This window comes from Hirundo rustica, chromosome 3 (assembly GCF_015227805.2).
Source record: "Hirundo rustica isolate bHirRus1 chromosome 3, bHirRus1.pri.v3, whole genome shotgun sequence".
Taxonomy (NCBI): domain Eukaryota; kingdom Metazoa; phylum Chordata; class Aves; order Passeriformes; family Hirundinidae; genus Hirundo; species Hirundo rustica.
In genome coordinates, this window is record NC_053452.1 from 53,286,470 (window position 1) to 53,314,086 (window position 27,617).

Sequence of the window (27,617 nt, forward strand, 5' to 3'; positions counted from 1 at the left end):
ATTAGATATTCAGTTTGTAGACTGAATGTAGAAGTAGCTGTCTTTTGTCCTTTAGATATAGGACCATTTAGGTTATGTTTTGGAATAATAATATAATTACAGTAGAAGGGAATTTGTAACATCTTAGTGATAGTAAATGTCATTAATGTGTTATTTCTAATATTTGTGTACTTCTCTAAGACAGCTCTCATGAGACTGTGAGGATAATATACTGGTTTCCATGTATTTTATATAATTAAATGCCAATTTATTGTTTGGGACTATATGAATGTTTTTACTGACATATTTTTAAGGATTTCACTTTCAAAAATAAAAGATTTTTTTTTTTAATAAATTTTTGGATAAATTTTCCTAACACAATTTTAAAAAATATTCACACTTGATTGATCATTATATTTTTGTACTTGGTGGTGGATGTAGGGAGCATTATTTTCAAGGCTATTTTTTCCTCTTTTTTTTCCTCTTTTTTTTTTTTTTTTGGCTACTTTTGACCAAGTTTATATTCTTTTTTTCTTTCTTTTTTTTTTTTTTTTTTTTTTTAATTCAGCATTTTGAGCTGGGATTTCAACTGTTTAATTTGAATTGGGATAAGTAAGTTTTAGATTTTACTCTGTCACTGCAATCTCCTGAGAGTATTTTAAAATGCAGATTAGTTCTTATTCTTTTTTTTTTCTTCTTTTTTTTTTTTAACTTGCCTCATTAAAACATGCTTTGGGTCACCATCCGGTGGAGATCTTGAAGCTATTGCTTAGTTTGATTTTTACAATACTTTGTATATTGCTGTATTGGGATTTTGTCACTATACGTAATCATCTAAGTCAGGTTATAATTAGAAATGCAATTATATACGAGTCTGTGAGAATATATATGATGCACACTTTCTGTATGTGTGTATCTGTATGGCACATATAAAAGGTACATTATAGATTTAAAATTGAATGTGTTGATCCAGATATATATACATATAAAGGTCACTCAGTTCTTGCAAGTATTTTCAATGTGCCCAAAGTCCAAATTTCTACTTCCAAAGATTTAATTTTTTACTCTTTTTTTAATTGTTATTTGAAATTATTACAGTAATAGTAAACTAAAGTACATTTTCAGATTACGCTATGAACCAAATTCGTGTGCCTCCTTAGGAGAATTTAAAAAGACAGTAAATTAAAACGAAGTTCATTCTGCTCATATCAAAAATTTAATCATAGCTTTTCAAAGAAGGTATTTAGTATACCATCTTCTTTAGTGTTTTATCATAAAGGAATTTCTGTACGAATCTCAATATCCATATAATTAATTCCGTATTGTAAAGAAAGAACAATACTCCAACAATTTCATGAATTGTAACCAATGCATGCACACTTAAATTGGAAAATACTTCCTTCAATTTTTTTCCAGATGCCTTCATTTCAAGCTCTTGTACAATAATTATCTATGAAGTTGTAAAATTATGACATTTCCTCCATTTAGAATAAAAGGTCTTTTATTTAGATTCCGAAAGATAGAGCAGTTCCCTTCCAATCAGAGACGGAAAGGGATTTCCGTATAATTATTGTCATGTCCTGCTCTGTCCTAAGTAGCGTCTCTGTAAAGTTTACATAAGATTATATAAATGCATGTATCTATGATTAAGACCTACAATCTTGGTAACAGCCCAAAACCAAGCAATGCCACAAATGCACAGAGATGCAAGTGAATTGATCCAGAAGTTTTTAAACCTCCCCCACATCCTGGGAAATTTTTACCCAACTAGAGCTTACAGAATGTTTAGTAGCTTGATGAAAAAAAATAGACCTGTGGAAAGTACAGACTTTTAGCACAGAGCATAACTATGAAATGAATTGATGTTATTTATTAGATGTGAAATCTTGTAATGCTGCCTACCCACTCATGAGCTTAAAGAGAATTTATATTTACCCAGTGCAATTTCAAAACAGTTTTCTGAATATAAAATTGCACTATGCCAAGTGTTACACATTTTGTGACTGAAAGATGGTGTGTTCAGCTGCCAGTTTTGTAAAGCTCATATGGATTCTTCTACTGTCTGGCCATTGCCAGGCCTGAGAGCAAGACTGTACTTTGGAAACAAGAGCTCTATATTCCATCTCACACCTAATTCTGTCCTCAGTTACCTTGCTACTTTTAACTGATGAGTTTTATCTGCTCTCACAATATTTAAACTCTAATCTGCAGTGGTTCAATTCTGGAACATATAACAATATGATAACAATATGCCTAGGAGCAGAATTTATCTGTGTTTACAGACATCATTAATTAAAATAATTGTTTAAATTTCTAACACTGTCATGATCTTGATTTTACACATCACAGTAGAGGCATGTGCAAAATACTGTTTTGATGTGTGTTGTCTGTGAGTTTCCATGTCACAATTCAGGTACCTCTGAAAATATGGAAGGGGAGGGAATTCTTGTCAAAATCAAAAGGACTAGTGAGAATGGGCCCAAACCTGCAGGGCTTCTTCATTTCAGACTTTAAATGCCAAGAAGAGTGTGAGGTGGTCTTGTATCTGGGGTTCAGCACTTTCATATTAATCATTAAGTTAAAGTTTCATTATTAAAAAGCTAGATCTGCTCAGTTTCTAACATTATAATGCTGTTTTTAATGGACAGGTGGGCTATTCTACAGGATATCTATAGTTGTCTCTAGTTCCAACCCCAACTCGGTGTTGAAAGTACATGATGTTGTTGCGGAATGGGTAAGTTAAGTTTTCGTTCCTGTGTGATTACATATATGTATCTGGCCCATCACTGTTATCAGTTGGAAAGGGGAAAAAAAAGAGAGACTACCAGAAAAACCTCTTCACACGAGTTCTCCAAATATCTTTCCTTTTGATTTGTGCAGTAATAAATTCAGGTCTAGATGGGGCTCTTCAGCACTATGGATAAAATTTGAAATGTCTGCACTATACTTGCTAGCTTCTTAAGAAATGTAAATAGTAGGTGAGATTTTGTAAAGTATGGAGAAATCAGAATTGTCCACCAAAAGAGGAACATGTCTGAGTTCCAACATCACTACTCAGGACAAAAACTTTCTTCCCAAGTGCTGATACAGTTTTGAAGCTGTATTGTGGCAGAAATCCTAGAAACACCAGGCAGTGTTGATTTGCGTGAGGCAATAAACTTTTCCAATTTATCCTAACATTTGCTACTTCAAAAGGTTTTGGCCATAGGTCTGTTGCTGAGGTTTCTAGTAGTCCTTGGTCTTTCAGCCCATTTTAGCGGACATAAGCTCCTCTCTGGGTGAGGGATTCTTGAAGTTCTTTCCTCTAAAAATTCTTGTCTGAACAAAGATATTATCTGTCCTTTTTGACAGTTCACATAGTCCCACTCACACAATTTGTAAAACCTTTTTACTAACTACTTATGCAAAAATACGATACCATGAAATATGGCTACTATTCTTTATTTTTCATTTAATAAATCTGGATATATCAGCTACCATAAGCTAAGGAATCCATAAACCAGAATCTATATATATATATATACATGGTAATCTACAAAACAGAATTGCAGTTGTCCACACCTGCCAAAGTACCCCTTAGCAGAAGTACCCAGGAAATGTACATAGGTGCCTGAGCCAAAGAAACTGAAAAGGTGTCACTTGGCCCTAGCAGAGTGTGCAAAGGTGTCTCTTGGGGGAAAACTGAGCAGCTGTTGAACACTCAGAATAAAGTGTACAAAGGTCTGAAAAGAAGGTCATCATAAGTTTGAAGACTTTCAGGTGAAAATTTAGCTGGTAGCTTTTTCAGTAAATCTATCCTATTCAAAGCGTATCTGAGAATTTAAGATGTGGAAGAGAAGGAGAAAAGGAAAAGGTCAGGATCCTGTGCACTCACCTATTCACTCTGTTATGACTTTATACAGATTTCTTTCTGTCTAAAAAAAAGCCACATCTCTCACTACCAGCTGTACAAAAATCACCTCACTGAAAAGTGAGCATTCTCTTTGCTTTGCAAAACTGAAGGGGATTTCTCAAGGGGCAAAAGAGTGAAATTCTAACACTGCTTTAAGCAACAAAGAGCCCCATTAACATCTTGCCATTCATGTGATCAATGTCTTCCTGTTTTTCAGCTGAACCGTACTTTCCAGAACTGGAATTACACTGTGTATGTGGTCAATATCAGGTAAACTAAGGAGGAAGATATTTGTGCTGTATTCTTTTGGAGAGTTAATCCACCCTAACTAATGTCTGTTTCTTTCATAGCATCCACCCTGCTTCCATAAGAGAGGGAGCAAGACAAAAAAGAAGTATTAAGAGGTAATATTTTGAAAGACATTTTCTCAATAGAGGTGACAGCTGCTATTGCAAGTGGCTTTACAACAGGCTTTATTGTCTGTTATTGGATTCATTGCCTCTTATATGGCATTTGCTGCAACTCTGTAAATATATGACTGCTGGCAATCTCAGCATTTTGAATGTTCTCAGAAACCTAATACTGGTTATCATGTTTGTTTTGGTTTAAAGATATTGAGTTTTAAACCCTAACAGATAATTTTTTCAGAGCTCAGGTTTCATCTGTCACAAAACTGAATAGATACAGGATATTTTTTAAATTATGCAACACACCCAGCTTTCTTTAGCAACTAGCTTTAGAACACTGGTATCTGTCCGCTGTCTCTGCATTTGTTTTCTTGAACTAGACACTCTTGAGTTAACAGACATCTTACTAGATGGAAAACACTCAAAAATCATGCTAGAATTGAAAGCTAAATGAGTGTGAGTTAAACTATTTACCATATGCTCTCATTTCCTGACTTCTGCTGGGCTTGGAGGCGCTGGAGTTGGAACAACCTCAAAGGCAGCCAAAGTTAGATGGGCCACCCCTCCTGAAAATCTGGCCTCCATGGGCTTCTTTGAAAGCAGCAGGCTGATTTCTGAGTGGTGTCTGGGGAGGGAGGGAATCTTAGGACCAAATTAAGGAGAGGAAATCAAAACATAATTAGTCTTGTGAGGATGGGGCATTAAGTGGGTATGGGATGCATTTGTTTGCAGTGTAGGCAAAAGTCCTGTTGAGAAAAGACTTTTCACTGCTGACTCTTGAGAACTGCCATGATAATGGCAATAAAATTTGGGCTTTTTAATATCAGAGATAGCCCAATATTCCCAATTTACCATCAGGAAGTAGTTAGTGGTGCTTCCAGTTTCCAGAGTTTGCCTAGACATGAAAAGATCTGTAGAAAGGTAGTATCTCCTTCCCACACAGCTACAGCAGAAAGACAGCTTTTATTGGCAAAACCTTTTAACTGCTACACTGTAAGCCCAGTCTTTGAATGGGCTATTTTGCTGCTTGACCTACATTTACAGTAGTGTGTAGTGATGTGGGTAGGATTTTTTTTTCACACTTCTAAATGATATGGTTATGCCAATAAGGCCTTTCAAGTGGAGACCACACCTCAGGTCTTACCAACAGTCCAAAACTGCTGAGGAATGAAAAGCTTTCCCCATCCTTATTCCTGTATCTTTTTATGCATCTAGTAGCAGAGCTGTACACCTGATTCCTGCTTGTCTCACCTTCCCACCATCCCGCCCTCTGGGTTTTTTTTCTTCTCCATAGTCTACTCAAAACAACAAGGTTGAAGGGACAGAAACTATTTTAATAATTTCCCTTTCTCTTCCCTTTCTTTTCTCTCCCTTTTTGACATACAGTGAATATGCCACTAAGTTACTTCTCATAATGTATTACTCTTATGGGGAAGTAACCCTATCTCCATTTCTTTTTTTCATTATATGTAATTTCAGGGGCAATGGAATTACATGTTCATAATATGTCATTTTTCAAAGGAGGCCTGGTCCAATGAGAAGCTAGTCTTCTCATGGGCTCTAGTGCACTTTGTGTCAAGGTAAAATGACATTTTTTCGTCATTCTGAATAATTTAGTGCAAATGCTGGTCATGTCACACCAAATTTTAATGCTCTCAATAATCAGGAGTGTCATGCTGTGAATGCCTTCTTAGAAAAGAAAACAAAACAAAAAGACAAATCAAGATCCTGCTCAACCTAGAAATCCAGATGGGGTAATGCAAGGATAATTAAAAATTTAAGTAAGCTACATGATAAATAACTAACAAAAATTACACTTTTTACACACTGTACATGTACATACACAGAAATATGAAATATAGAAATATACACATTATTTTCTGCCTTTTTTTCATATAGCTTTCATTTCTTGAATACATTTTCATGCATCATTTACCTCTTACAGAAGAAACATTTGAGAAAAGTTGGTTGAAGCATCTCTAGGTGTTCAGTTTTCTGTATATGTATCTATGCTTGTGCATCCCTCCCTTCTGAAACCAAAAACAGATCTGCTTCCAGTAGTCTTCAGTGTTCCTGGGTTTACTCACCAGTTCCTTACTTCTTTGAGGTTCCCACACCTGTTTCCAAGTTTTGTGGGGAAGAAATCTGTTGAATTTCTGAAGATTCATAAAGCAAACCTTTCTTCCTACTGCTTCCGGATAATTGCTGTCAAGATTCTTTGTTAGACTTCCTTGGATTTTTCCTGGGTGGGGTTCTTGGGAAATCCTACAAGGACTTAGGGTAATGCTTGAGAGTATAAAAAAATTAACAGTTTAGAGATTAGAAATTCTAAAACCTGATGGAAGTAATAGTAATTCCTGATTGCCTAGGTGATTCACTGAAATTTTATGGCTGAATCCATGTAAGTTGCTCAGAGTGTGATTTCATGCAGTTACTATTAATTTAATGTTCCTATAAATTATTTCTGTGAAAAGTTGCCTAAATATTTTCTAATTTCGTCATTTAGGATAGTCAGGGATAGGTCTGTTGCAGACTTAGACATTCTACTGTTTCCCTTAGTTTTTAAGTACTTCTTATTCTATTTCATGTTTTTACCTTCATGTTCATCTAAACAGAAATTCAAGTAAATCTACAGTTAAAATTTAAGAGCTAACACAGAAGTATCATGGCCTTAACTTTATCCTTTACAGAAGTGAACATATTAGTCTTAACTCACTAAGCCTTAATTCTCTTCTCTGAATTTTCTACAACATCTTTGATATTTCTACAAGACCTTTGAAATAAGATTTATTTCCAAGGTAGTACAATAATTCTTAAAATTGTTCTTTGAGAAGGTTTTTCCTCTCTTTACATGATTTTTTTCTTGTAATTTAGATCACATATTTTTTGCATTCCTTTTGAAATAATATTTTATACAGCAGTTTAAAAAAAATCCAAAAACCAACAAAACAACATCCCCCAGCCCATTCTATACATTTTGCTTTGCTCCACCATTTTATACCATACTGCTTCCTCATCAAGGAACTTCAGCTGTCGCTTTCCCCACCGAGTCTTCTTGCATGTGAAAGAGGAAGAATCGTTAAAGAGAATGATTCAGAGAAAAAATAGTAGCTGGAAGTGGGAGGTAGGAAGCTGGCTTTTTTTGTCACATCAAAAATAGCTGTTTTCCAAAAAAATATTTTAAACAACTATATTCTGGAGAAAAGCAAAACAAAACAAAATTATTGAAGTGGATCATTGCTCTTTCATTGCTCTTTCATTGTACGAGCTACAGAAATCCAAAGTACACCGTGCTGTATGTACCAGTGATAAGAGACAGGATTGCCAAGTCCAAAAGTGGATATTATTATCAGCACCTTTAATACTGTGACATCTCTGGATGGTAGCAATATAAATCAAGCTAATACTCTGGTATATTATTAACTACTTTAATAGACAAAATTTTATCAAAGCTATATTTGACTTCATGTCATTGTTCAATTTTTTTCTCTGGTTGTATTGTTTCCGTCTCTTAATGAAAGGGCAGCTATTCAAAATAGACAAGAGTTCAGCATGGGCTATGGATATAGCTATTTCTTTGTCCCCACTATTTTTGCACAAACCTTTGAAAGTGAAACTAATTTGTGGATTTTATACAAGTGAACAAATTTTGTGGATAAACTATAAATGTGTTTGCTTCTTTCATTAATTCTTTGCCTTTTATGACTCTGCAGCTTTGTCAAAACTTTCTGTGACTGATGCTTCTGTTTTTTTCAGACAAGTCCTACTGATCCTAGGTTTTGTCAGATGACTACATAGGGCTGCCTCACAGTAGGGAATTGGTCTTTAGTAAAGAGTTCAGCTCCCTTGCTTCTCCTTTCTTCTCTTATTTTGCAAGCAATTTTGAGAATTCATGCCCCAATTAATACATTAATTTTTTTGCACTTAACATAAAGTAAGTTTATGCTTGTTCCAACTTCCACTGATTGATTGTCATAATTTTGGCCTATTTCTAGTGTCAGGTTGCTCCTTCTGTGGAAACAATATTAACGTTAGTACTGTTAAACATCTCATCCAAATTAAAAACCATCTGCGTAAAAACTACTAAATCTAAACAGAAATCCCTTGTTTTGGGAATGAAAATAGCGAGGAAAGCAGGAAATCAGAACTACCCATGCCTAGTCCTACTCCTTTGAAGTCTGTGGGAGTTTTGCCACCAATGTCAGTGAGGCATATTCAGGCTCCTGCATGCTGTGTTCTTGGGTGTTGTTTTGCTTAGTGGAAAGTTTAATGCTCTTGGATAAAATTTTAATTAGATTGTGTAATAGTTTTAGACAAGAGTTAGCAACACTAGGACAGTGTAAGTTTGCTTTTCTAGTCTAAGTATTAGACTTTTTACATTCTTTGTAGATTACTTCAGTTTTTAATTTTTTTTTTAATGGAATAACTTTGCTATAACTTTGTTATAAATGACCATACCTGTGATGTCTGTTCCTATTTTGGAAGTTTTCTGGATTTCTGCTGGTGAGGTTTTAGGAAGGACTTGGACTTGGCCCACCTCTACTCCCCACAACTTCAAGTTCAGTGTTACCAAAAGTAGTAAGGAGCAGCCTTTACCAGGGCTGAGAAATATTTTAAAATACCGCATAACATGTACATTATATGTAATATTTCTGTTTGAAAAACCAACCAAAAAAGCACCTGAGGTGAAAATCCTCAGGTTTCTCCACAGTGTCCTCCTGGCATCTTGCGTCTGTGACCTGTGAAGAAAGCCTTCATCACAGATGGAAGAATTTGGAATTTCCTTTTGAGTGACTGAAGGACGATCCCCTCTTATTCTCCTGCTGAATCTCCCCAGCCTTTTCTAGCTTCCAATGACTTTGTCTTTCCACTGACTCTGACTAGATTTAATGTAGATCTGACATTGTAAGATGCTGGTTTTAGAAAAGCAGTGTATCGGGGAATACGAAATGGGGGTTTTCTTCATTGTTCCAGAACATAGTGCAAGTGTAACTAAAAACTCATTTCAGCAAAGACCAGCTGCTCCATGTGAGGGATTCCAGTCCTTTCTGGTTTGACTCTGCAACATTCTCTAGTAATGAATAGCCTTCATACTAAATAAGCACACATTATAAGTGCTTTCTGTTGAAAAGCCATAGTTGATTGTATTCCCACACCAGATCTGCAAGGAGGAGCAAGACCCAGAGACACAAGCCAAGACACGAGGCATGACCACGGTGCTTGCAAAATTGTTCTGCTACAATGGTCATTAACTTAAAAGGAATACTTAGGATGCTTTTATTTTTAGCAGTCCAAAAAGTAGCTGCAATTTTTAGTTTTGTGTTATGAAGTCTCAGATTTTATATTCTAACTATAACATTGCCTACTCCAGGGAAAGGGAACTCTTCATCCTTGACATTTCTTTGAATATGTCTCTTATGTCAAGTCATATTTTTTGCTCTGTTTTGAACATTTTAATGTATCGCAGTCAAAATCACCTCAAGTAAAAGATTATTCACAACTCAGATGGTTCTGTGGAATGCTTTTAGTTTCCCTCTGCTTTCATACTTATTTCTGTCTTATTCTGTGTGTTTTCTAACATTTTGTCTGCTTTTTGGGTTGCATCTTCACTGAGTCACTTATGGAACAGTCAGCTCTTTTTTGTCTGTCCAGTTAATGTGAAGTAGATAAAACTTCACAGGTGATTCTGTGGGCCTACCTGTGCTGCCAGTCTTCAGTTATGGCTGCCCATCACCATGTATCTTCAGAGATAACATAACCATGAGATTAGTAACGAATTTAATGTTGACATTTGAAAACTATTTAAAGTATGCCAGGGTAGTCAGCACTGAAATTCCCAGTGACTTGTAGTGGAAATTTAGATTCCATTAAGTATGTAGGTTCTTTAAAAATAGTTCCTTATATTCTTTAAATCAAGTTATACTAACTCTGAAAGAAATTAATAGGGATTTGTGAAAGTTTGACAGCAACAGTAATTCAGTATTAGTTCAGCATGTCTAGTACAACAGAGAGGAGAAATGTGCATTGCTAATTATCAACTGCCTCTCTCCAGGTGCAAGACAGTCTGTGCTGCAGGGTTCGGGTGGTTTGTTAATCCTTCCTTCGGGCTGCTCGCAGGGCGCAGCAGCGAGACCACAGCCCGTGTGTAGGCACACTGTCCTGGAATAGCTCTGAGTCACGCTGCCGGGGAAGAAAGCTGGCTTTGTGGTCCGGGCCATGGCAGCACAAGCTGCGCCACCGCCTCCTGTGCCTCTGATGAGGACGCAGCTTCGTAAATTCCTCTCTCTGAGCCAGCCTAGCCCAACAAACCAGGACAAAGTGGGATAGACGCTGGTCCTCCTAAGCTTTCCTGCTTGCTCCAGCTGTCACCATTTCAGTCAAAGAAAAGAGAAACATTACAACTAATCCCTGTTGTATTTACCTACACCACTGTCCATTTTTTTTTAACTGTATTGATGGCAGTAATGTTGGCAGTACAGGTTACTGTAGATTGCAATTATTGATTGATTACTGCTGTGAGAATCTATCTGCCTTTTTATGTCACACAATAAAAGATTTAAAGTTGGATGTAGCAAATCTGGTGACACCAGCAGAGCATGGCAGCATTGCCATTTGTTTGAGTGCAAGTCTACTGTTTCCCAAATTGAGATTTTGCTCTTCACCATTATAATGTTTTCTTTCTGGGATCTGAGTGTGACAAAAGTGGAAGGAAGCATTCAACTTCTTATTGCGTCAGCTGTCAAGTTAAAAGGTATTTATTTACCCTGGGAAGCTAGCATGAGTCATTCTGAAAAGTTTGTGGAAATTGTTTTCATCATATTATGGAGTAAGCTCTTGTTATGCAGTATAATGACTTGTGCTCTAAGAGTTTCTCAGAAAACAACAGATTGGTTTAAGGGATTATTTTTTATCTGTACTTCATAATCAATACTTTTCTCTGTAATTTTTCAAAATAACTGCAACAGGTTCTACCTAATCTATCATTATCCCTTCTATTTTGTTGGCATTATCCTTCCTTACAGGTATGGATTCTAAATATCATTTTGGTTAGTTGGGAATTCTGAAACAGGCAGTAGTGGTGACGGTTCAGAAATGTCTGTTCTGCAGCCAGACTGCTGAGGTGGGGAGTGGCATCAGTATATTAAGCTTTCCTCTTCTGAACTAAAGGGAATAGGCAAATGAAGCCAGAATCTTTTAGGAAAGATGGTTAAGTGCCAGGAGACTCCAGTGCTGAAGTACTGGAGGGCTGGAGGAATTGGCAATCCCGTAGGCAATTTCCATAATTCTGCTAAAAATAAATGCTGTAATGAATTTGTGCTTGTAACATATCTGAGGTATACAGCAAAAGCCTGCTAATGCATACCCACCCTCCTGAGGCTATTTGCCATATACATATTAAACACTCCACAGAGACCAAAGGCATGTTAGGAGGAACTCGGTATCTCTGGGAGCAGGGAAGAAGCGACCTGGCCAGAGATAGCTGGAATTTCTCTGCTAAAATACATCCACTGGGAAAAGAGAAAGCCAAGCCTGCAGGTGGTCAGTCACATTTTTATTTCTTCTCCGGCTACATGTTACCGGTAAAACAGTGAATATGTCAAGAAAATTAGGCACATCTGGAAAGTGCAGTTCTGAGCTGTCATCATGGGGATGTCTTCTGAAAGGCTTTTTTAATTGAAGTCCTGGCCTGTCTAGGTAGGAGTACCTGAAAGCCCTACTGGCCCTACAGATTTTTTTCTCCTACTCTTCTTCCTGTAGACCACAAGCCCATTTAGCTCACTGTTGCTTCCTTGCACAGGGGGCCACAGTGAAACCACCCCTGATGGGTGTGTGCCCTGCTCACTGTATGTGTGCTGGCAGTACCACTGCTCCCCAGGCTGCCAGGAACAGCTCACATACTCCAAAAGTCTGTCTTTATTCAGGCTGATGGGTATCCAAGGGCAAGGCTAAGATGAAGACAGCCCAGAGCATGTTTGCTTTTTCCTTTTTTTCCATATTTTGGCTCCCATGGACATCCAATGTTCCATGCTTTAGTGGCATACCTCCTACTAGCCAGAGCCAAGCAGTGCTCTTGGGTCCCAACATATTCTCATCTCCAACATTTCCTTTTGTCCCAGGAGGAAATTTCTGTGCCTTCTACTCTGGGCTTATTTCCTGTGTCCTGCTAGAACTGGATTGCTGTTCATGATTTCCCTTCCAGAAAAGCTATGTTTTTGGACAAGGGTGGGGACTGTTTTATTTTGTTCACAGGAAAGAGGTTTGGGCACTTTGAACTACTTCTTATGACCAAGAAAGTAGCAGTGGGCTACAGTACAGAACAGCTATTAGTGATCAAACTTTGATTAGTCATCTGAGGAACTCGCCTTTCCTAATTATGACTAAAAGCTTCAGAAGTATGTCAGGGCTTTTTTCACTCCATAAAAAACTTAAGAGATTTAAATATTAGGCATTTGTTCTTTGTTAATCTCCTAGTCTTTCTCTGTAGTCATTTGTAGAGGTGGATCCTCTGGAGGATGACTTGTCACACCCTGACAAGTTTTGTGAGGTGGGATGAATCAGCTCTTAAATTTCATAAGCCATCAGCAACCAGATTTTTAAAATTAATTAGGGCCCATTTAGAACTCACAACTCTATGGTTTCATCTTCTGAACTCTTGTGAAAGCATTTCTTAATTCTTTTGATGAGATGATTAAAAGTAGCTAGAAGATGAAATTTCCCAACCATTTTTTCTTTTCATGGCCCTATATATACAAAAATATTAATTTACAGCTAATGAGCAACACTGTTTTGGTGACACTGTTCCATACTCAGAAAACCAGAGTTTTTCAGATATTTTTATTTCCACACATTTGGCCTCTGATGTTCTGACTGAAACATTTGGATCATGTCCTTTGCAGCTTTAGTGCTTTGGCTCTTCTGGTTTATAATTCTACGAACAACATCAATTTAGAAGAGGAGGACATTCGACAGAAGCTCATAAGTAATAATAGAACCATGGAAGAAGGATATCAACTTCAAACTGTGGATGTTGATCCAGTGGGTAAGTAGTGTTCATCTTTGTTACACAGCAATTTTTTTTTCTTTGTTTGTTCATAAATAAGCATCTTCTGTGTTAAAATAATCACACATTTCCAAACAATATGACTGGTTCAGATTTTAGATTGTCCCTATATGCCTCGTTGTTCCACTAATCTCAGAGAGCCATGATCAAAATACTGCTTTTAACAGAAACAAAATTGTCCAGATTGTTTTAGTCAATGTCTTGCTGTCTGGTTAAAAGAGGCTGGGACAGATCCTGACAGTTCCTCTCGTGGTTTGAGGAGAACAAAATATGCTTTACAGCCAGAGCTAAAAATTAGTCATTTTGGACCTCCAAGGCCCCTCATCCCCACTTCTCAATGTTGTTTGTGTTCCTGACAGCTGTTGCCCTTAATCAATCTTCTTTTAGCTCTCATCTCTTCCCATTCATTTGGGAGGGAGGAGGTGGAGGCTGCTGGAGTGCAGATGGATGCAGCATGCATGTTCAAGTCTTTTCCTTTGAGCAGCAGCAACATGTGTGATCCCCCATTGTGCGACCCTTTATCACTACTCTATTGCAAACAACCAAGCATTTAGTTTGAAGACAATTTTGTACTGGAGACTGGTTGATGAGATGAAGACAAGAAGTGGAAGATTATTAGGTGAAAAAATTTACTAGTAACACCAATATACTCATTTTTACAGAAAAATGTTTAGCTGAAGAAAACCCTCCAAATTATTTTTGGCCAGATACCAGACCTACTGTGACCAACATCACATTTTGCCATGGGAGCTCAGTTCAGACTGCATCAAGAACCTGGTAGGTGTTCAAATATCTGAGAAGCTGAGTTATTACAAATGGAACTTTCTGGTTATATATTATTATTATTTAGTTATATATAATGGTTGCCATTGGCCGGTATTGTATTTCAGGAAGATTTTTTTATGCTGTGAGAGATTAGGTGGGTGCAATATTAGTATGTATTAGTATTCATTGTAAAGAAAAAAAGACTTATCTGCCACTTCTATAAGGCATATTGGGGCCCACAATTAATACATGTTCAACATGACAATAAAAATAACACCTTCTTACAGAGTGAAATTGTTTTATTCAAGTCATGGAATCATAGGATGGTTTGGGTTGGAAGGGACCCTGAAGATCATCTAGTTCCAAACCCCCTGCGATGGGCAGGGACACTTCCAACTGGACCCCAGCTGGTAAGAGCCCCATCTGTCCAGGCCTGGAACACTTCCAAGGATGGGGCATCCACAATCTCTCTGGACAACTTGTGCCAGTGCCTCGCTACCCTCAAAGTAAAAAAATTTCTTCCTAATATCTAACTCTTTCAGTTTAAAGTTAGAAACCTAATCTCTTTCAGTTTAAAACCATTTGTCATTGTCCTGTCACTACTTGCCCTTGTAAAAAGTCCCTGTCCAGATCTCTTGTAACCCCCTTTTAGGTGCTGGAAACTCCCCAGAGCCTTCTCTTCTCCAGGATGAACAACACCGACTCTCTCACCTTCTTTATAGGAGAGGTGCTCCAGCTTCATGGCCCTCCTTTGGACTTGCTCCAACAAGTCCACGTTTTTCTTACCTTGGGGGCCCCAGAGCTGGATGCAGTTCTCCAGCTGGGGTCCCATGAAAGCAGAGCAGAGGGGCAGAATCACTTCCCTCAGACTGGCTGCCGTGCTGCTTTTCATGCAGCCCAGGATATGGTTGGCTTTCTGGGCTGCAAGCACATATTGCCCAGTCTTATTAAGCTTCTCTTCAGCCAATATCCTCGAGTCCTTCTCTTCAGGGCTGCTTTCAATCCATTCTCCCCCCAAGCCTCTATTTGTGCTTGAGATTGCCCTGACCCACACTCAGGACCTTGCACTTGGCCACGACCTTTATGTTACTGTACACAAAGCCTCACATTTGCTACCAATCCACCACTACTATCTGAATTGTGTAAGAATTAGAATAAAATTCTACGCAGATGAGATGTATATTTAGTTTAGTCCAGAGCACCTCAACTTACTAGGGGAAAAGTAAAAGAAAATGTGAAACAAATATTTTACCAAATATTTATGCTCAAAGATTTGAACTTGAGTTTTTAAGGTTTAAGAGATCTTCCCTAATGCAGGGGTTTTTTTGCAAACATCTACAAAAGACTTTGACTCTGTATGTCCATTTCCCATTTGTAAAATTGGGATATGATTACTTCCATTTATATTTTACCAAAACATTTTGGGTTTGATCTCCTTTGAGTGCCTTAAACATGGTTATGATGACGCAATATTAATTAATTCCTTTATTATTTAGGATGATTACTATTAAATGCAATACATTGGTCTTATCCACCCACATTGCATCTGGAACATGTTCTGAAAAGACCAGATCTTTTACTTTTTCCAAACAGTATGGCAACATGGATATGAATCAGCTTTGAGGTTCAGTGCCAAACAGGAAAGCAACCCGCATTATATTTAAATAACTCACTTCCTCAGCCTCCTAATCTTGTACAAGAGTACAGAAATCAAATTGTTTTTACGCCAGCCTCAGAATCATTAAAAATTAAGGTTTCTGGCCTTTGCTGTCCTAGTATTGCTTATCTTTATTATCCATTTGTGGTCTATACTATACCATTGATTGTGTACAGCACATTAAAAAAATCCCACTTCTGTGTTCCTCCCTGTGCTGTGCCTTCCTTGCCTCTACCTCCACTAGCTTTTGCCAATGTGGGGCAGTGGTGGGATTTATTTGGAGAGAACAATAAGCTCTTCTTACAGTCTCTTCTAGTCATCTTCATTCCACAGTAGGTGATCACCTGTGATGTTATAATAAAAGTGATCAGCTGAGGTATAATGTTATTTTATCATGTGCTGAGTAAAGGGATAATTTTTTCCCATTTACCATCCTGCCTTTTTTCATGCTGTGACAGCATGATTGTCTTTAAAGAAAAACTGAGGGGAAAAGTGTGTTTAATTTTGGAGCCATTTTTACGGAGTGACAAATATGGTTAAGGGACAGGAGCATCTCTTTTACGAGGAAAAGCTGAGGGAGCTGGGCCTGTTCAGCCTTGAGAAGAGACGACTGAGGGGACCTCATCAATGTCTGTGAGTATCTGAAGGGAGGGTAGCAAGAGGATGGAGCCAGGGTCCTCTAAGAAGTGCCAAGCAATAAGGGGCAGTGAGCAGAAGCTGATGCACAGGAAGTTCCACCTGAATGTGAGGAACGTCTTATTTACTGTGTGGGTTACCAAGCACTAGAATAGATTGCCCAGAGAGGCTGTGGAGTCTCCCTCACTGGAGTTATTGGGGAACCATCTGGACTCAATCCTGTGCCATGTGCTCTAGGATTACTCTGTTTGAGTTGGGAGGTTGGACCAGATGACCCTCTGTGGTCCCTTCCAGTCTGACCCATTCTGTGATTCTGTATTTTGCTATGGTAAGGCTTTTTAAAAAAAGGAATCTTCATATCTGCTGCTCACTTTGGACCTGGATCCAGTGGTGACCTACCCTAGTTTTCACTGGTGGAATAAATTTATACCTTCACATGGCTCCTGTGCATGTTCTTATGAGAGGTATTATGACTTGCTATTGACTAGATCAAAGCCATTTATATCGAGGAGAAATTATAGAAACAGCATCTGACTAGGCCATAATAGGGGCATAGTAGTTTGTGTCACTATTTGGGTCTTTCCTGAAATACAAGGCCAGAATTTCCATTGAAGAACTGGGGTTCCTCTCAGCACTATCAGTTAATCAAGCATATACTTTCACTGTCAAATATACATAATTGTGTTTCACAGGGGCCATGTTGCTTGCTAGGAATATTGGGAATTGAGAAAAGTGGACCACTGTGACACCTGAATAAGAACTATGAAACATTTATATAATTTTGTTACTATATTTGATGTGAATTTTGTCATTTTTCCTCTTTAGCTATTTGGGTCTGCAGAATTATACATCATACTGGGGTCAGCCTGATCTTAGAAATTGCACAGGTGCGTATATTACTGTTGGTCTTTGAAAGGATATATTTTCCTCTTTATGCTAAGTTGTTTAAAAATCATTCAGTGCAAAGTACATGAACTCTGGGAAAGTGCACCCCAGTTCAATTCAGCTCACCCATTAAAAACTCTGGATTTAAATTAAAATTACTAAATTAAATCAAACTCTTCAGGCAATGTAATCAAGACTATGGGAAGGTGGTATCTCTCCCTCTATTTGATATTCAAGTTAGGACAAATTTTTAAATATTCCAAATGCCTGCCAGGGGAAAGATACCTGCTCTCTTCACTGGACTTAAATCAGACATTTTCGAGTTTATTCTCTGTTTCTGAAATAACCTCTGATGTCATTCTGGCTGTGAAAGAGTAATAAAATAACAAGACAACAATGTTATGGTCCCTTTTTTCCCCCCAGTGAAAAAGAAAGAATAGCATAAGGAGGAAAAAAGAGAGATAATATGCATTTTATTCCTCTGTTTTTCATTCAATCACGCCTTTCTGTAATAGTTCTGATTTACAAACTCAAATAAAATAAAATAAAATAAAACAAAAGAAAAAGAAAGACACAGCGAATGGGGACAATATATAATCAGCAGGTCCTATATACTTTTTAAAAAAATTATAAATTTGACAAAATTATGAGATCCTATGTTCGCTACAAGTACCGTAGTCTAGCTTCCAACAGTGCTGATAAAAATTTGTATTTCTGAATTGCTTCAGGACTGTAATGCATTATTTTCTCTTTCTGTATGCTCACAGAAAATGCAGCAGATATTGCCAATCAGCTTCTGAATCTCACTGGTGAGGGGCAGCAGCTGACCTCAGACAAAGTAAATGACGTTGTGCAAAAGCTCAAAAAAATTGTGAACGATGAAGAAATTGATGAATCTCTGGGTTCTACTGTGGTGACAATTTTTTCCAATATTCTGACCAGTTCAGACAGTGTATTGGCAGCCTCATCTTCAGAGTAAGTTTTTCTGCATTTGAGTAAAGCTTCTGAGAGCAACCTGCAGGGCTTCTTCCATGTATAGATAAACCAGAAAATCAAAGTTTTGTGATTTCCATCAAAAAGAATTTTCCAAAATAGATGCACAAATATTCCTTCTTTTAGCATGCATGACAAAGTATTTGTATGGGAGTCTTCTGATACATGATACAGCATAGATATAAATACTGTTGGAAAATTATTTCAGGACCAGTGATATGTAGTCACACAGTTTCTGTCAGTCAAAAGTTTTTGTTTTCAAGAGAGATACATAAATTTACAGTCTAATAGTCTCCTTGTGAATACACAGATGGGTGATAGGAACACAGTAACAAGAGGATCATCTTGTGATGTGAGGAGCATGCAGAGCATAAGTGGGGGGGTTTTCTGTATTCATTTTTTGAAGTAATTTTTATTTCTGTTGCTAGAGCTCTAAAAACTATTGATGCCTTGGCTTTAAAGATCCATTTTTCTGGACCATCCATGAGTATTTCAACACGAAATCTCGCACTTGGAGTGTCTTCTATAAATTCAACTTCTTTCAAAGGTGGCTCTTTCAGCGTCAGTCCACAGAATAATGCATCAGATTTCCAGGTACAGAACAAGCAGTTGTACTTGAACAAATGAAAAGTGCCTGTTGTTCCAAGTGTGTTTATTGTGGTTCCTATAAATCCACTCACAACTCCCAGTTCTCCCCCTACTTTCTATTTCCTTTTTCCTAAAATCATCCAAACAGATAACAGATTAATGTAGTATTTCCTTGAGTGACAGGAAACACAGATAAACTCACATTCCATGCAGATAAAAAGTAATTTGGCTTATAAATCCAGAACACACTTGACCCTTTTTTAGTTTTGTGGGGTTTTTTTTTACTAGTGAAAAAAGGAAATTAACCCTTAACAATCTGCAGTACTGACCATTGTACAATATCTAACAACTCTTCTGATGTCTTTTAGTTTTAAAATAAGATTCCTAGATGTAGGTTTCTACATATAAATTTCTGCAGATACAATAGTTCTTCAATCTTCCAGTACAGCTTAAGCATTAAGTGCTAAAAGTAACCTGAGTCTAATCGAGCTGTTAAAACATAGGTTGATTGGCTTGTACCATAAGAGATATCTGAAGCAGATCAAGTCATTCATGTGGAGCATCACCAGCCTAAACATTAAAAATAAACAGAGATCACACAAAATTTAGGAAGGTCTCCAGTGCTACAGTATCTAGACAGGATACTGTAGTTTTCATCACCCCAAAAATATTTTTTCTTTGCCTTTTTCCCACAAATAGAAAAAAACCCAGACATCTATAAGTTTGAAATACTGTTTGAGATGCACATGAGCACCCATAAGATTTTCCAAGGGTTCTTTTTAAGCCAGTAGTCATGAGGTGCCAAAAATGTATAAATTTCAGTACATGCCTGTCTGCATCTTAGGGCACCTAAATGCTTTTAAAAATGCAGTGCTTTTTTTTTTTTTTTTTTTTTTTTTTTTAACTGAATTCAACAAAATATATTTGTTGAAATATAAAAACAGTTTAAGACTAATCACTATAGTATTAGTATGAAAACTAAATCCTGCTGCAAACTGGCAATACAACAATCCTAAGAAATGTCTGATCATCTTATAAAATACTATATACTGTAAAAATCAAAACAAGAATGAAGACAGAAAAAAGTACTTTCTAGAAAAAGCAGTAATAATATAGTAGGCTTTAGGATTTATGCATGTATATAAACTTTGGATCAAAACTCAAATTCTTGTTTAAACAGATAAAAATAGATTTAATGTACTTTGGTTTTCACATATTTATATTCCTAGATATTTTAGCTAAAATTTCTTTGAATCAATTTTATCAGAAATTTTTGGTGATTGTAAATCTACTTTAGTTTAGCTCTCATATTAATGAAGCTCAATAGCTGTTTGTGAAGCTGAAGAGTTCTTTGTTATCAAAGGAATGTTTCTCCTGCAAATTTCATCTTTTATTTATGGAAAGAGGAAAGGAAAATTCTAAAGCCAGGTTTTGGACGATCGCACATATAACAGGAATTACCATCTGTGGCTTGAGGACATCCAGGAATTTTCTCGTCCTGGAATCATTTATTACAGCACTGTCTAAATAATCATAAAGTCCAAACTCCGTCAAATTATTTATAATGTTCCTATTGGAACACGAGCTTCTTCTCAGACTTTCACATTTCCAACAGCTGATTGAGAATATTTAGTGTCCTTCCTAACAGAAAAGTTTCAGCAGCTGTGGTCACTGTTTATATTTTCCATGCCTGTCAGGAAGATATGTGCTATCCCAGCCAAAGGGAGATTCCCTTGTGAAAGCCCAGGTTTTTCACCAGTGATGTGATGATCTATCCTAGGCTCATCAGGGAACATTAAACTCTTCAATCTGTATGTCAGAATGTTTCCAGATTTTTTTAAATTTTTTTTTGTATTTTTTTCTTAAAGTAGATACCGAGTAAATTTATCCATGGCAATTTGGAAAGATTCTATTTCAGTTCCCTGTGTCTTTATGTTTCTTGCCAAACCTTTGACTAAGTTAGGTTTTGGTGATTCATATTATTAAATTGTTCCTGTAATATATCCATGCTTCTTCAGAGAAGCCTCTTCTACTCTATTTGCAGACAATGCCTGATGGGACATCTTTATCTCATACACACTTTCTGTTTACTGTGGCAGAATCAACCTTTGAAAACCTGGTTTTGAACTACATTTATCCCTGTCAGGATATATCCATGAGCTGCTTCTGATTTCCAAGGGTGAATAATCTGTCAATAGCCTGAGTTTTAACTTTTCTATTAGCTAATGGTGCTTTTAGAATTACACAGTTATCCACGAGAGACATAAATACATGACCAGGATGCCTCTGGGGAAGACAGTAGTGGGAGCTCCCATATCTCACAGTAAAATTCTAAAGTGCTTTTACTGTAGAGCCACTGTGAGCTGTCTTGCTCCCCTTCCTTCGATGCATATGGTGGCACACCTTGAGCAGGCCATGGTGGGGAACTGATCGGTCATAGAATTGCTAATAAAATGCAGGGTTGCACTCTCTCTTACTTCCTACTCATTTGTTACGTTCCTGGGCCACAGAGGTATTTTAGATTTCTGATACATTGCCAGTAGCGATTACATTTATATGATGTCAGAAAGCGCCTTTTTGTGCTACGTAGCACAATAAATATGGAGAAGTGACACTAATAATTTTTAAATCTCCTTTCCGTAACAGGGAAACTATAAAAGCTCATAAGAGAATTATTTCAGATGTGCAGATCAAGCCAACTAATATAAATGTAAAAAGAAAGATTCTGAGCATATTTTTTAGTTCTCAACATTGTCTGCTATGAAGAAAAGTATCTTGAATGTTACTGAAAATGGTTATGACTGTCATAATTACCATCTCATTATTTCTAAATCATTATTTTAGCAGTGGAGAAGTTTGTTTCTTTGCTGGTTTTATCTAATATCTTATTGTAGCATGCTTTCATGTTGGAAAAGTGGGACACCTCCCCAGGCTTTAAAAAAATTATTTATTGCATCAACTCTTACATGGACAAAAGTAATTTTAGCGGTTCTAATCCCATATCCAGGTATTTCTGTGTAAGAGTGTGAACCCAGTTGTGGACAACAGATGGTTTCTTTATTGTTTGAATGTGTTCTCCTATTTTTATTTAACAGATAGATTTTGACAAGGATCAGACAAGTTCCATCGCTTCTGTTGTTCTGCCACCAAGTTTACTGAAGAATTTAAGTCAAGATGAGTTTGAAGTTATATCCAGGGCTCAGTTCACTTTCTTCAATAAAAATGGTCTTTTTCAGGTAAGCATTAATGTGCATGAAGTAATTTCAGATAGGGTGACTCAAAGCCAGCTGCTAAGTTTCCTGTAGTGTAATTATTACACAGTATTTCATGAGTTATAGGAATTAAAGGACAACAGCAAACGTAGGCACTAAAGACAGTCTCATGTTCAGAGCAGCAAAATAGTTAAAGTGTTCAAGTTGAGTTGAAGTCAATGGTTTAACTGCAGATTCTTTTCACATGTGAAAGAAACCTTTCCTCAGGGTAATCTATGGAAAACTGTAGCCCAACTGCTTAAAATCAGAGGAAGGTGGGAAAAGACTTTTAAAAAGTCTTTAACTTCTGTTAAAATGCATTCATATACATCTTTGATGTTCAGTGGAGCCAGTTTATTTTCTATCAGGAGGGAATTTGGCACATAACACTGCCAAGTACTCTCCTTTCCTTTTAGTAGCTGGCTAGCAGTCATAACCAGCTGACTGCATTATATTCAGTTGGAAACCCTGGGCTGATAGTTAGCAGCTAGAGAGCTTTTGCTCATATAGATACCCCATTCTTTTCATACCTGTGTTCTCATAAGCATACCATATTTTAATATGAATAAGGATAACCATACTTTTACCTGAGACCTAAACATGCTGAGGTAGATTTGATGTTTTGTTTTTTGGGTCTTATCAAATGGTAATTGTAAATAGTGCCTGCATGGTAGGTGCCAAAAATATTAGGAAGAGTTTGCAGCTTGGAAAAAGAAAACCAAAACCACACTTACTTGGGGAGAGAGAAAAAAAAAAAAAAAAAAACCAAAAAAAACCCCACAGTTAATTAAGAAGGAAACATTGTTTCATGTTGAACTGTAGAATGTGTCTCAGAAGACTTGAGTTTGTTTTCCCATCAGTATTTCAAGTGACCTTTGTCTCTTGTGCATCCGCAGAACTCCGTAGTATTGTATTGTCCCTATATTATCATTTTTATTGGCAGTGTATCCAGATTCTTCAGATAATCTAGGCAAAAAAATACCCATGACCCACAGTTGCCTTCTGAAATACACCCCGAAGTATTTTTATTTTAAATTGTATTAGTTTTAAACCTACTTTTGAGAAAAACAGGATGGATATCGTTAATTTAAAAAAAAAAAAAAACCCCAGAAGAATACAAATGGAGTCTGGCCATAATGGCATAAAATCGTATGAAGTCAGAATGTGTCCCTTAATGGTGCTAGAATGCGTTTCTAAGTGGTTCTTAATAAGCCGTTGAAAAACAAAACCCATAAAAATTGCACCTTAATTTGCAACTAAAATGCCTTTCATTTTTCGTGTGTTTTTCAAACACTTCTTGGGTGATGTGTTTAACACGATGAATTAAAAATGTGCAATCCTCACATTTTTAGGAAGTCTAAAAATAAAGGAAGTTAAAGAAAAACAGGATTAAAATAAGGCCTACAAATAAACTGATCCACATGCCATCTCAAACCAAATAACGTTATCTATTAATATAAGAGTATTTCATTTTTATTGCATTCCGTATTTCTTCCGCATGCAATCACAAATATCTGAATGCTATTAGCTGTATTCCTTAAAAGTACTCAACATAACAGTGGAAGGTACTTTGCAGCACTGGAGGTGGTGGCTTTTTTTATTGCAACTGGGGAATTCTGGTAAGTTTTGACTTGTAATTCTTTAAAGATGTTCCCATTACTTGGAGAACTATATAAATGCTGTTCAGGGTGGGATCCACTTCACCAAAGGCAGGTGTGTTCAGTGTAAACATTTATGCCTGAACTGTTGAACTTCAGCTGAACAGAGCCTTATGGCTAACATAATATATTAAATTGTCTTCCCTAAAGAGACCAGCTGTGTCTCATTTTTCTTATCTGCTACAGACAGAATCCACTGAAACCTGTGGAAATACATCCGAGGACTTTCACAGACTTTGTCAGGTGTTTAAATTTAGGTGGCAGCCAAGAGACCTCTTGTCTGAATAATCAAGAACTGCCTAGAAATTTACATTTTCTTTCCTCTTCAGTTTTTAAGGTTTTAGGAAATTTTGCCACAAAGCTCCAGTATAATCTGAAATACTGTATCTCAAAATTCTTGGATATGGTTCTTAAGAAATAAAATATTCTTATCAGGATAATATGCACTTAATAACTGAAACTATTGTGTCCTTCATGAGTGGTGGGATCTCACAAGCCCAGTGCTGAGCTGAAACCTGACATCTTATGTTAACAAAACTCCTAAACGGAAGGAATCAAGGGTTCAGGAGTTTGGCAGACGAGATTTTGGGAGGGAAAGTGAGTGTCAATAGAACACTTCATTTGATCTAAGATCTGCCAGAGGCAGTGACCAAGCTTCCCAACCAAGCATCTAAATATGCAGGTTTCAATAGAAGTCTATCAAAAGAAAATAGCATTGCCAATGCACTTCCATTTCAATAAATTATTAGTTTCCAAGGAAACCTCTTCTGGAAAATTGTGAGCTGCAGCTTAAAATCCTACTGGTCAGTGATAATGTCAGAATTCTATTTAAATTCCTATCAAATACGACCTCACAAGAAAATGCTATCTCCTTCAGCATATAACATTGCTTTGAATTTGTTTACTATTTCAGAGTCATTCATTTTAAGATGGAGGTTGATTTAACAACTATATGCAGAAAATGTTTTTTTCTCTAAAAACTGCATTTACTAAAGGACAGTGTCAACAATTAGATAAGTGAGATCAGTCGTGCTTGTTTAGGGAAGTGAGCTTATCGTATCATGGGTTGTTATCTGCCACATTGTTTGAGTTATAATTTTGTTTGCCTTCTAACCTCTCTCTATAATTGTGCCTATGCATGTTTATGGCTACAAGGAAAATAGGGAAGCTTCCAAGAGACTAACCCATAATTTGATTTTATAATGTTCTTATATTGTGTGATCAAAAGTACAGAAATGCTGACAACTTACTTATTTTGGCACTCTGCAAAAATGAAACTGTGTACTCTGGCTTTCGTGTTATGTGCCATGTAAGCACTTACTATATTTTTCTCAATCTTTTGAAGGATGCAGAAAATCCTGCCAATCTGACCAGTTTTGTGGTGGCGTGCAGTATTGGAAACTTAACCATTCAGGATCTTCAGGATTATGTGAAGGTTACAATCAAGCATACCAAAATACAGGTAAAACAAGACTTATTATTCAGGGGAACAGGAGTGCAGATTGTAGATGGTAAAGGCTGACATTATAGCCTGATTTATATGGATAGATTTTGGCTATGATCAAACTCAATTTGAAATTAAGAAGTCTAGAACAAAAGCAAGCAAGCAAAAAGTAGAGACAAATAATCTCTCCCATCCTTGTGCATTCGTACTCCATTCATGGCCTAACATTTTCTGCAAGACCATTGATTACCATTGATTCTGCCCCTCAAAACTAATTTCTGTGCCAATAACTGTCGGTGAAACCTTTGTTAATGGCCCTATTCGTGGCCTGGGATATGATTTATTACACTGGAACTTCATAATTACTTCAATTCTTTGACCAAACATTATTCACTTTATTAATAGTTCCTGGCATTGTTTTGTTGTTATGTGTTTTTCATCAAAGGAATGGACAGAAGCATATTATTAAAAGATGACTACAGTAAATTTAGGGAAATACAGACCAAATGCAACCTTTTGGCGCATACTATTCCAGTTAGAAAATGTTTGAGCTTGACTCCATTCTCAGTATCTAATCCAAAAGAGGCAATAGCGCTAGAAATATTAAAGAAAATGTTAAATTGTAATACCTAAGTAAATTGTTTATGTAATGAGAACCTGGTTTGCAATTTTCACAGCTCGATTAACTTTCTCTTACATTGCATTACGATGAATGTTTTAAGGTGAGGCAAAACAACCTACACTTGAGACCAGCAAGCATTTGCACATTTTCAAGCTGTATGTAGAGGATTCACAGGGAAGCTCTAAGGAAGTAAACAGTAAAAAGTATGTAGATTCTATAAAGGTATCATATTCATGGATAACTTGAGTAGTACAAGAAAACTTCAAATTATTCTGAGGGTGTCCAAAAAGAACCGTCAAACAGTACATAGAAACAGTGCTCTAGATCTTGCAATTTGGACAAATCCATCTTTCTAGCAGAAAAAAACCCTCTAATTTAACGCTAGGCAAGTTTTCAACAACCTAATGATATGTATTCTTCTGCTCACTAAATGAAAATATATGCATGGCAACGTCTGTTGTAAATGTTGATGAGATTTATGTCTTGAAGAGATATACAAAGTCTACTTTAACATCTGTTCTTAGGAAGATCCTAAACCTACCTGTGTCTTCTGGGATATGAACAAAAATGGTAAGTTTAAAAATACTGTCATTTCTTTCATGTGGAGAAAAAATGTGTCTGAGTTTTAAAATTGGTCACAGTGTTGGATATTTTGCTTCCAAATCAATCCTTACAGGATTCAATAAAGTCCACTCAATGAAGTGTATAATTTCTTCGGGTTAGTATAGTTAGTTGTAACAGCAAATGCTAAATCCTCCTTTTTAAAGTTTGTTTGTAATGTAAATGTTTTAAACATTTTAAATTTTCCAATTAAGTTTTCCCACTTTTTTGCTGTATCTGCAGTTTTTCACTGATTTGTCTGCGTGAACAAATTAAATATAATGCTACTCAGACACATGAATAGTTCTTAGCTATACTTTTAACTGTTAATATTTTTTAAAACTGCATCATATAAGTGTAAGATTGTGACTGTTACAGATCCTAAGCTTTTTTTTGGTCACATGCAGAGACACACATTAATAAGGCAACATTTGAGACCATTCTTCATCAAAGAATGATCACTACTGCCAAACATATGTATGATGTTTTACTGAGGCTCTTAATCCTTTGCACAAAGTTGTTCTCTGGGATGACTTTCCAGATCTCTCTGTTTTAGAGATCACTGCTGGGATGTTTCTTTTCTTTACAATGAAACATAGAGCTGTAGGATTTTGGACGGAGAGGTTCAATACACAGAGTCTTGCAAGAAATAAAATTTACCATCCAAATTTGTATTTCAAAGCAGGAAATACATACAGAGCAACTGAGGAGGATGCAGGAGGATAAAAATGAGCCAAAAATCATAGAAACTCAGTAGGAAGCTGAACTTCAGAATCACATTAAAGGAGAAACACAGGGAGGAAACTATTCCCAATGGCTGCTTGAGTGGAAAAGAGTTTTAAGTGGTTTTGGAACCTCTTCACAGATGAGACATTCACACATTTTGAGAGAATGTCTTGAATTTGAGTGTTTGATTGTCTTGAAGTTACAGGGCAAATTATGCTGGGTTTTGTCAAGAGCTGTGAGAAAAATGTCTTTAAGAGTCAGAGAATATGAATGATTTCACAAAACTAGCTCATGTTTTGGCAGGGAAAAATAAAACAAAGAAACAAGTTTTACTTTTTAGCATTTAATTTTTAAAACTAAAATCCTTCTACTTGTTTTTCAGAGTGGCCTTTTCAAGTGGGGTGGGTTGAGAATAGTTCACTTCATGTTTTTTCGTAAGGCCACCGGAGTTCG

The 27,617-nt window shown here is 36.7% G+C and overlaps 1 protein-coding gene across 6 annotated transcripts in view; it reads left to right on the forward strand.

Annotated features, from left to right (window-relative positions):
- ADGRG6 (adhesion G protein-coupled receptor G6) overlaps positions 1-27,617 on the forward strand; it is a 109,959-nt gene that overhangs the window by 61,227 nt on the left and 21,115 nt on the right. For all 6 annotated transcript variants that reach the window (XM_040059748.2, XM_040059750.2, XM_040059751.2 and 3 more), the window contains 11 exons: positions 2,628-2,713; positions 4,089-4,141; positions 4,222-4,275; positions 13,176-13,318; positions 14,002-14,116; positions 17,223-17,284; positions 18,050-18,257; positions 18,704-18,869; positions 21,959-22,099; positions 25,118-25,234; positions 26,363-26,408. In XM_040059748.2, coding sequence (XP_039915682.1) covers positions 2,628-2,713; positions 4,089-4,141; positions 4,222-4,275; positions 13,176-13,318; positions 14,002-14,116; positions 17,223-17,284; positions 18,050-18,257; positions 18,704-18,869; positions 21,959-22,099; positions 25,118-25,234; positions 26,363-26,408 — 1,191 coding nt within the window. The remainder of the gene's footprint in view (positions 1-2,627; positions 2,714-4,088; positions 4,142-4,221; positions 4,276-13,175; positions 13,319-14,001; positions 14,117-17,222; positions 17,285-18,049; positions 18,258-18,703; positions 18,870-21,958; positions 22,100-25,117; positions 25,235-26,362; positions 26,409-27,617) is intronic.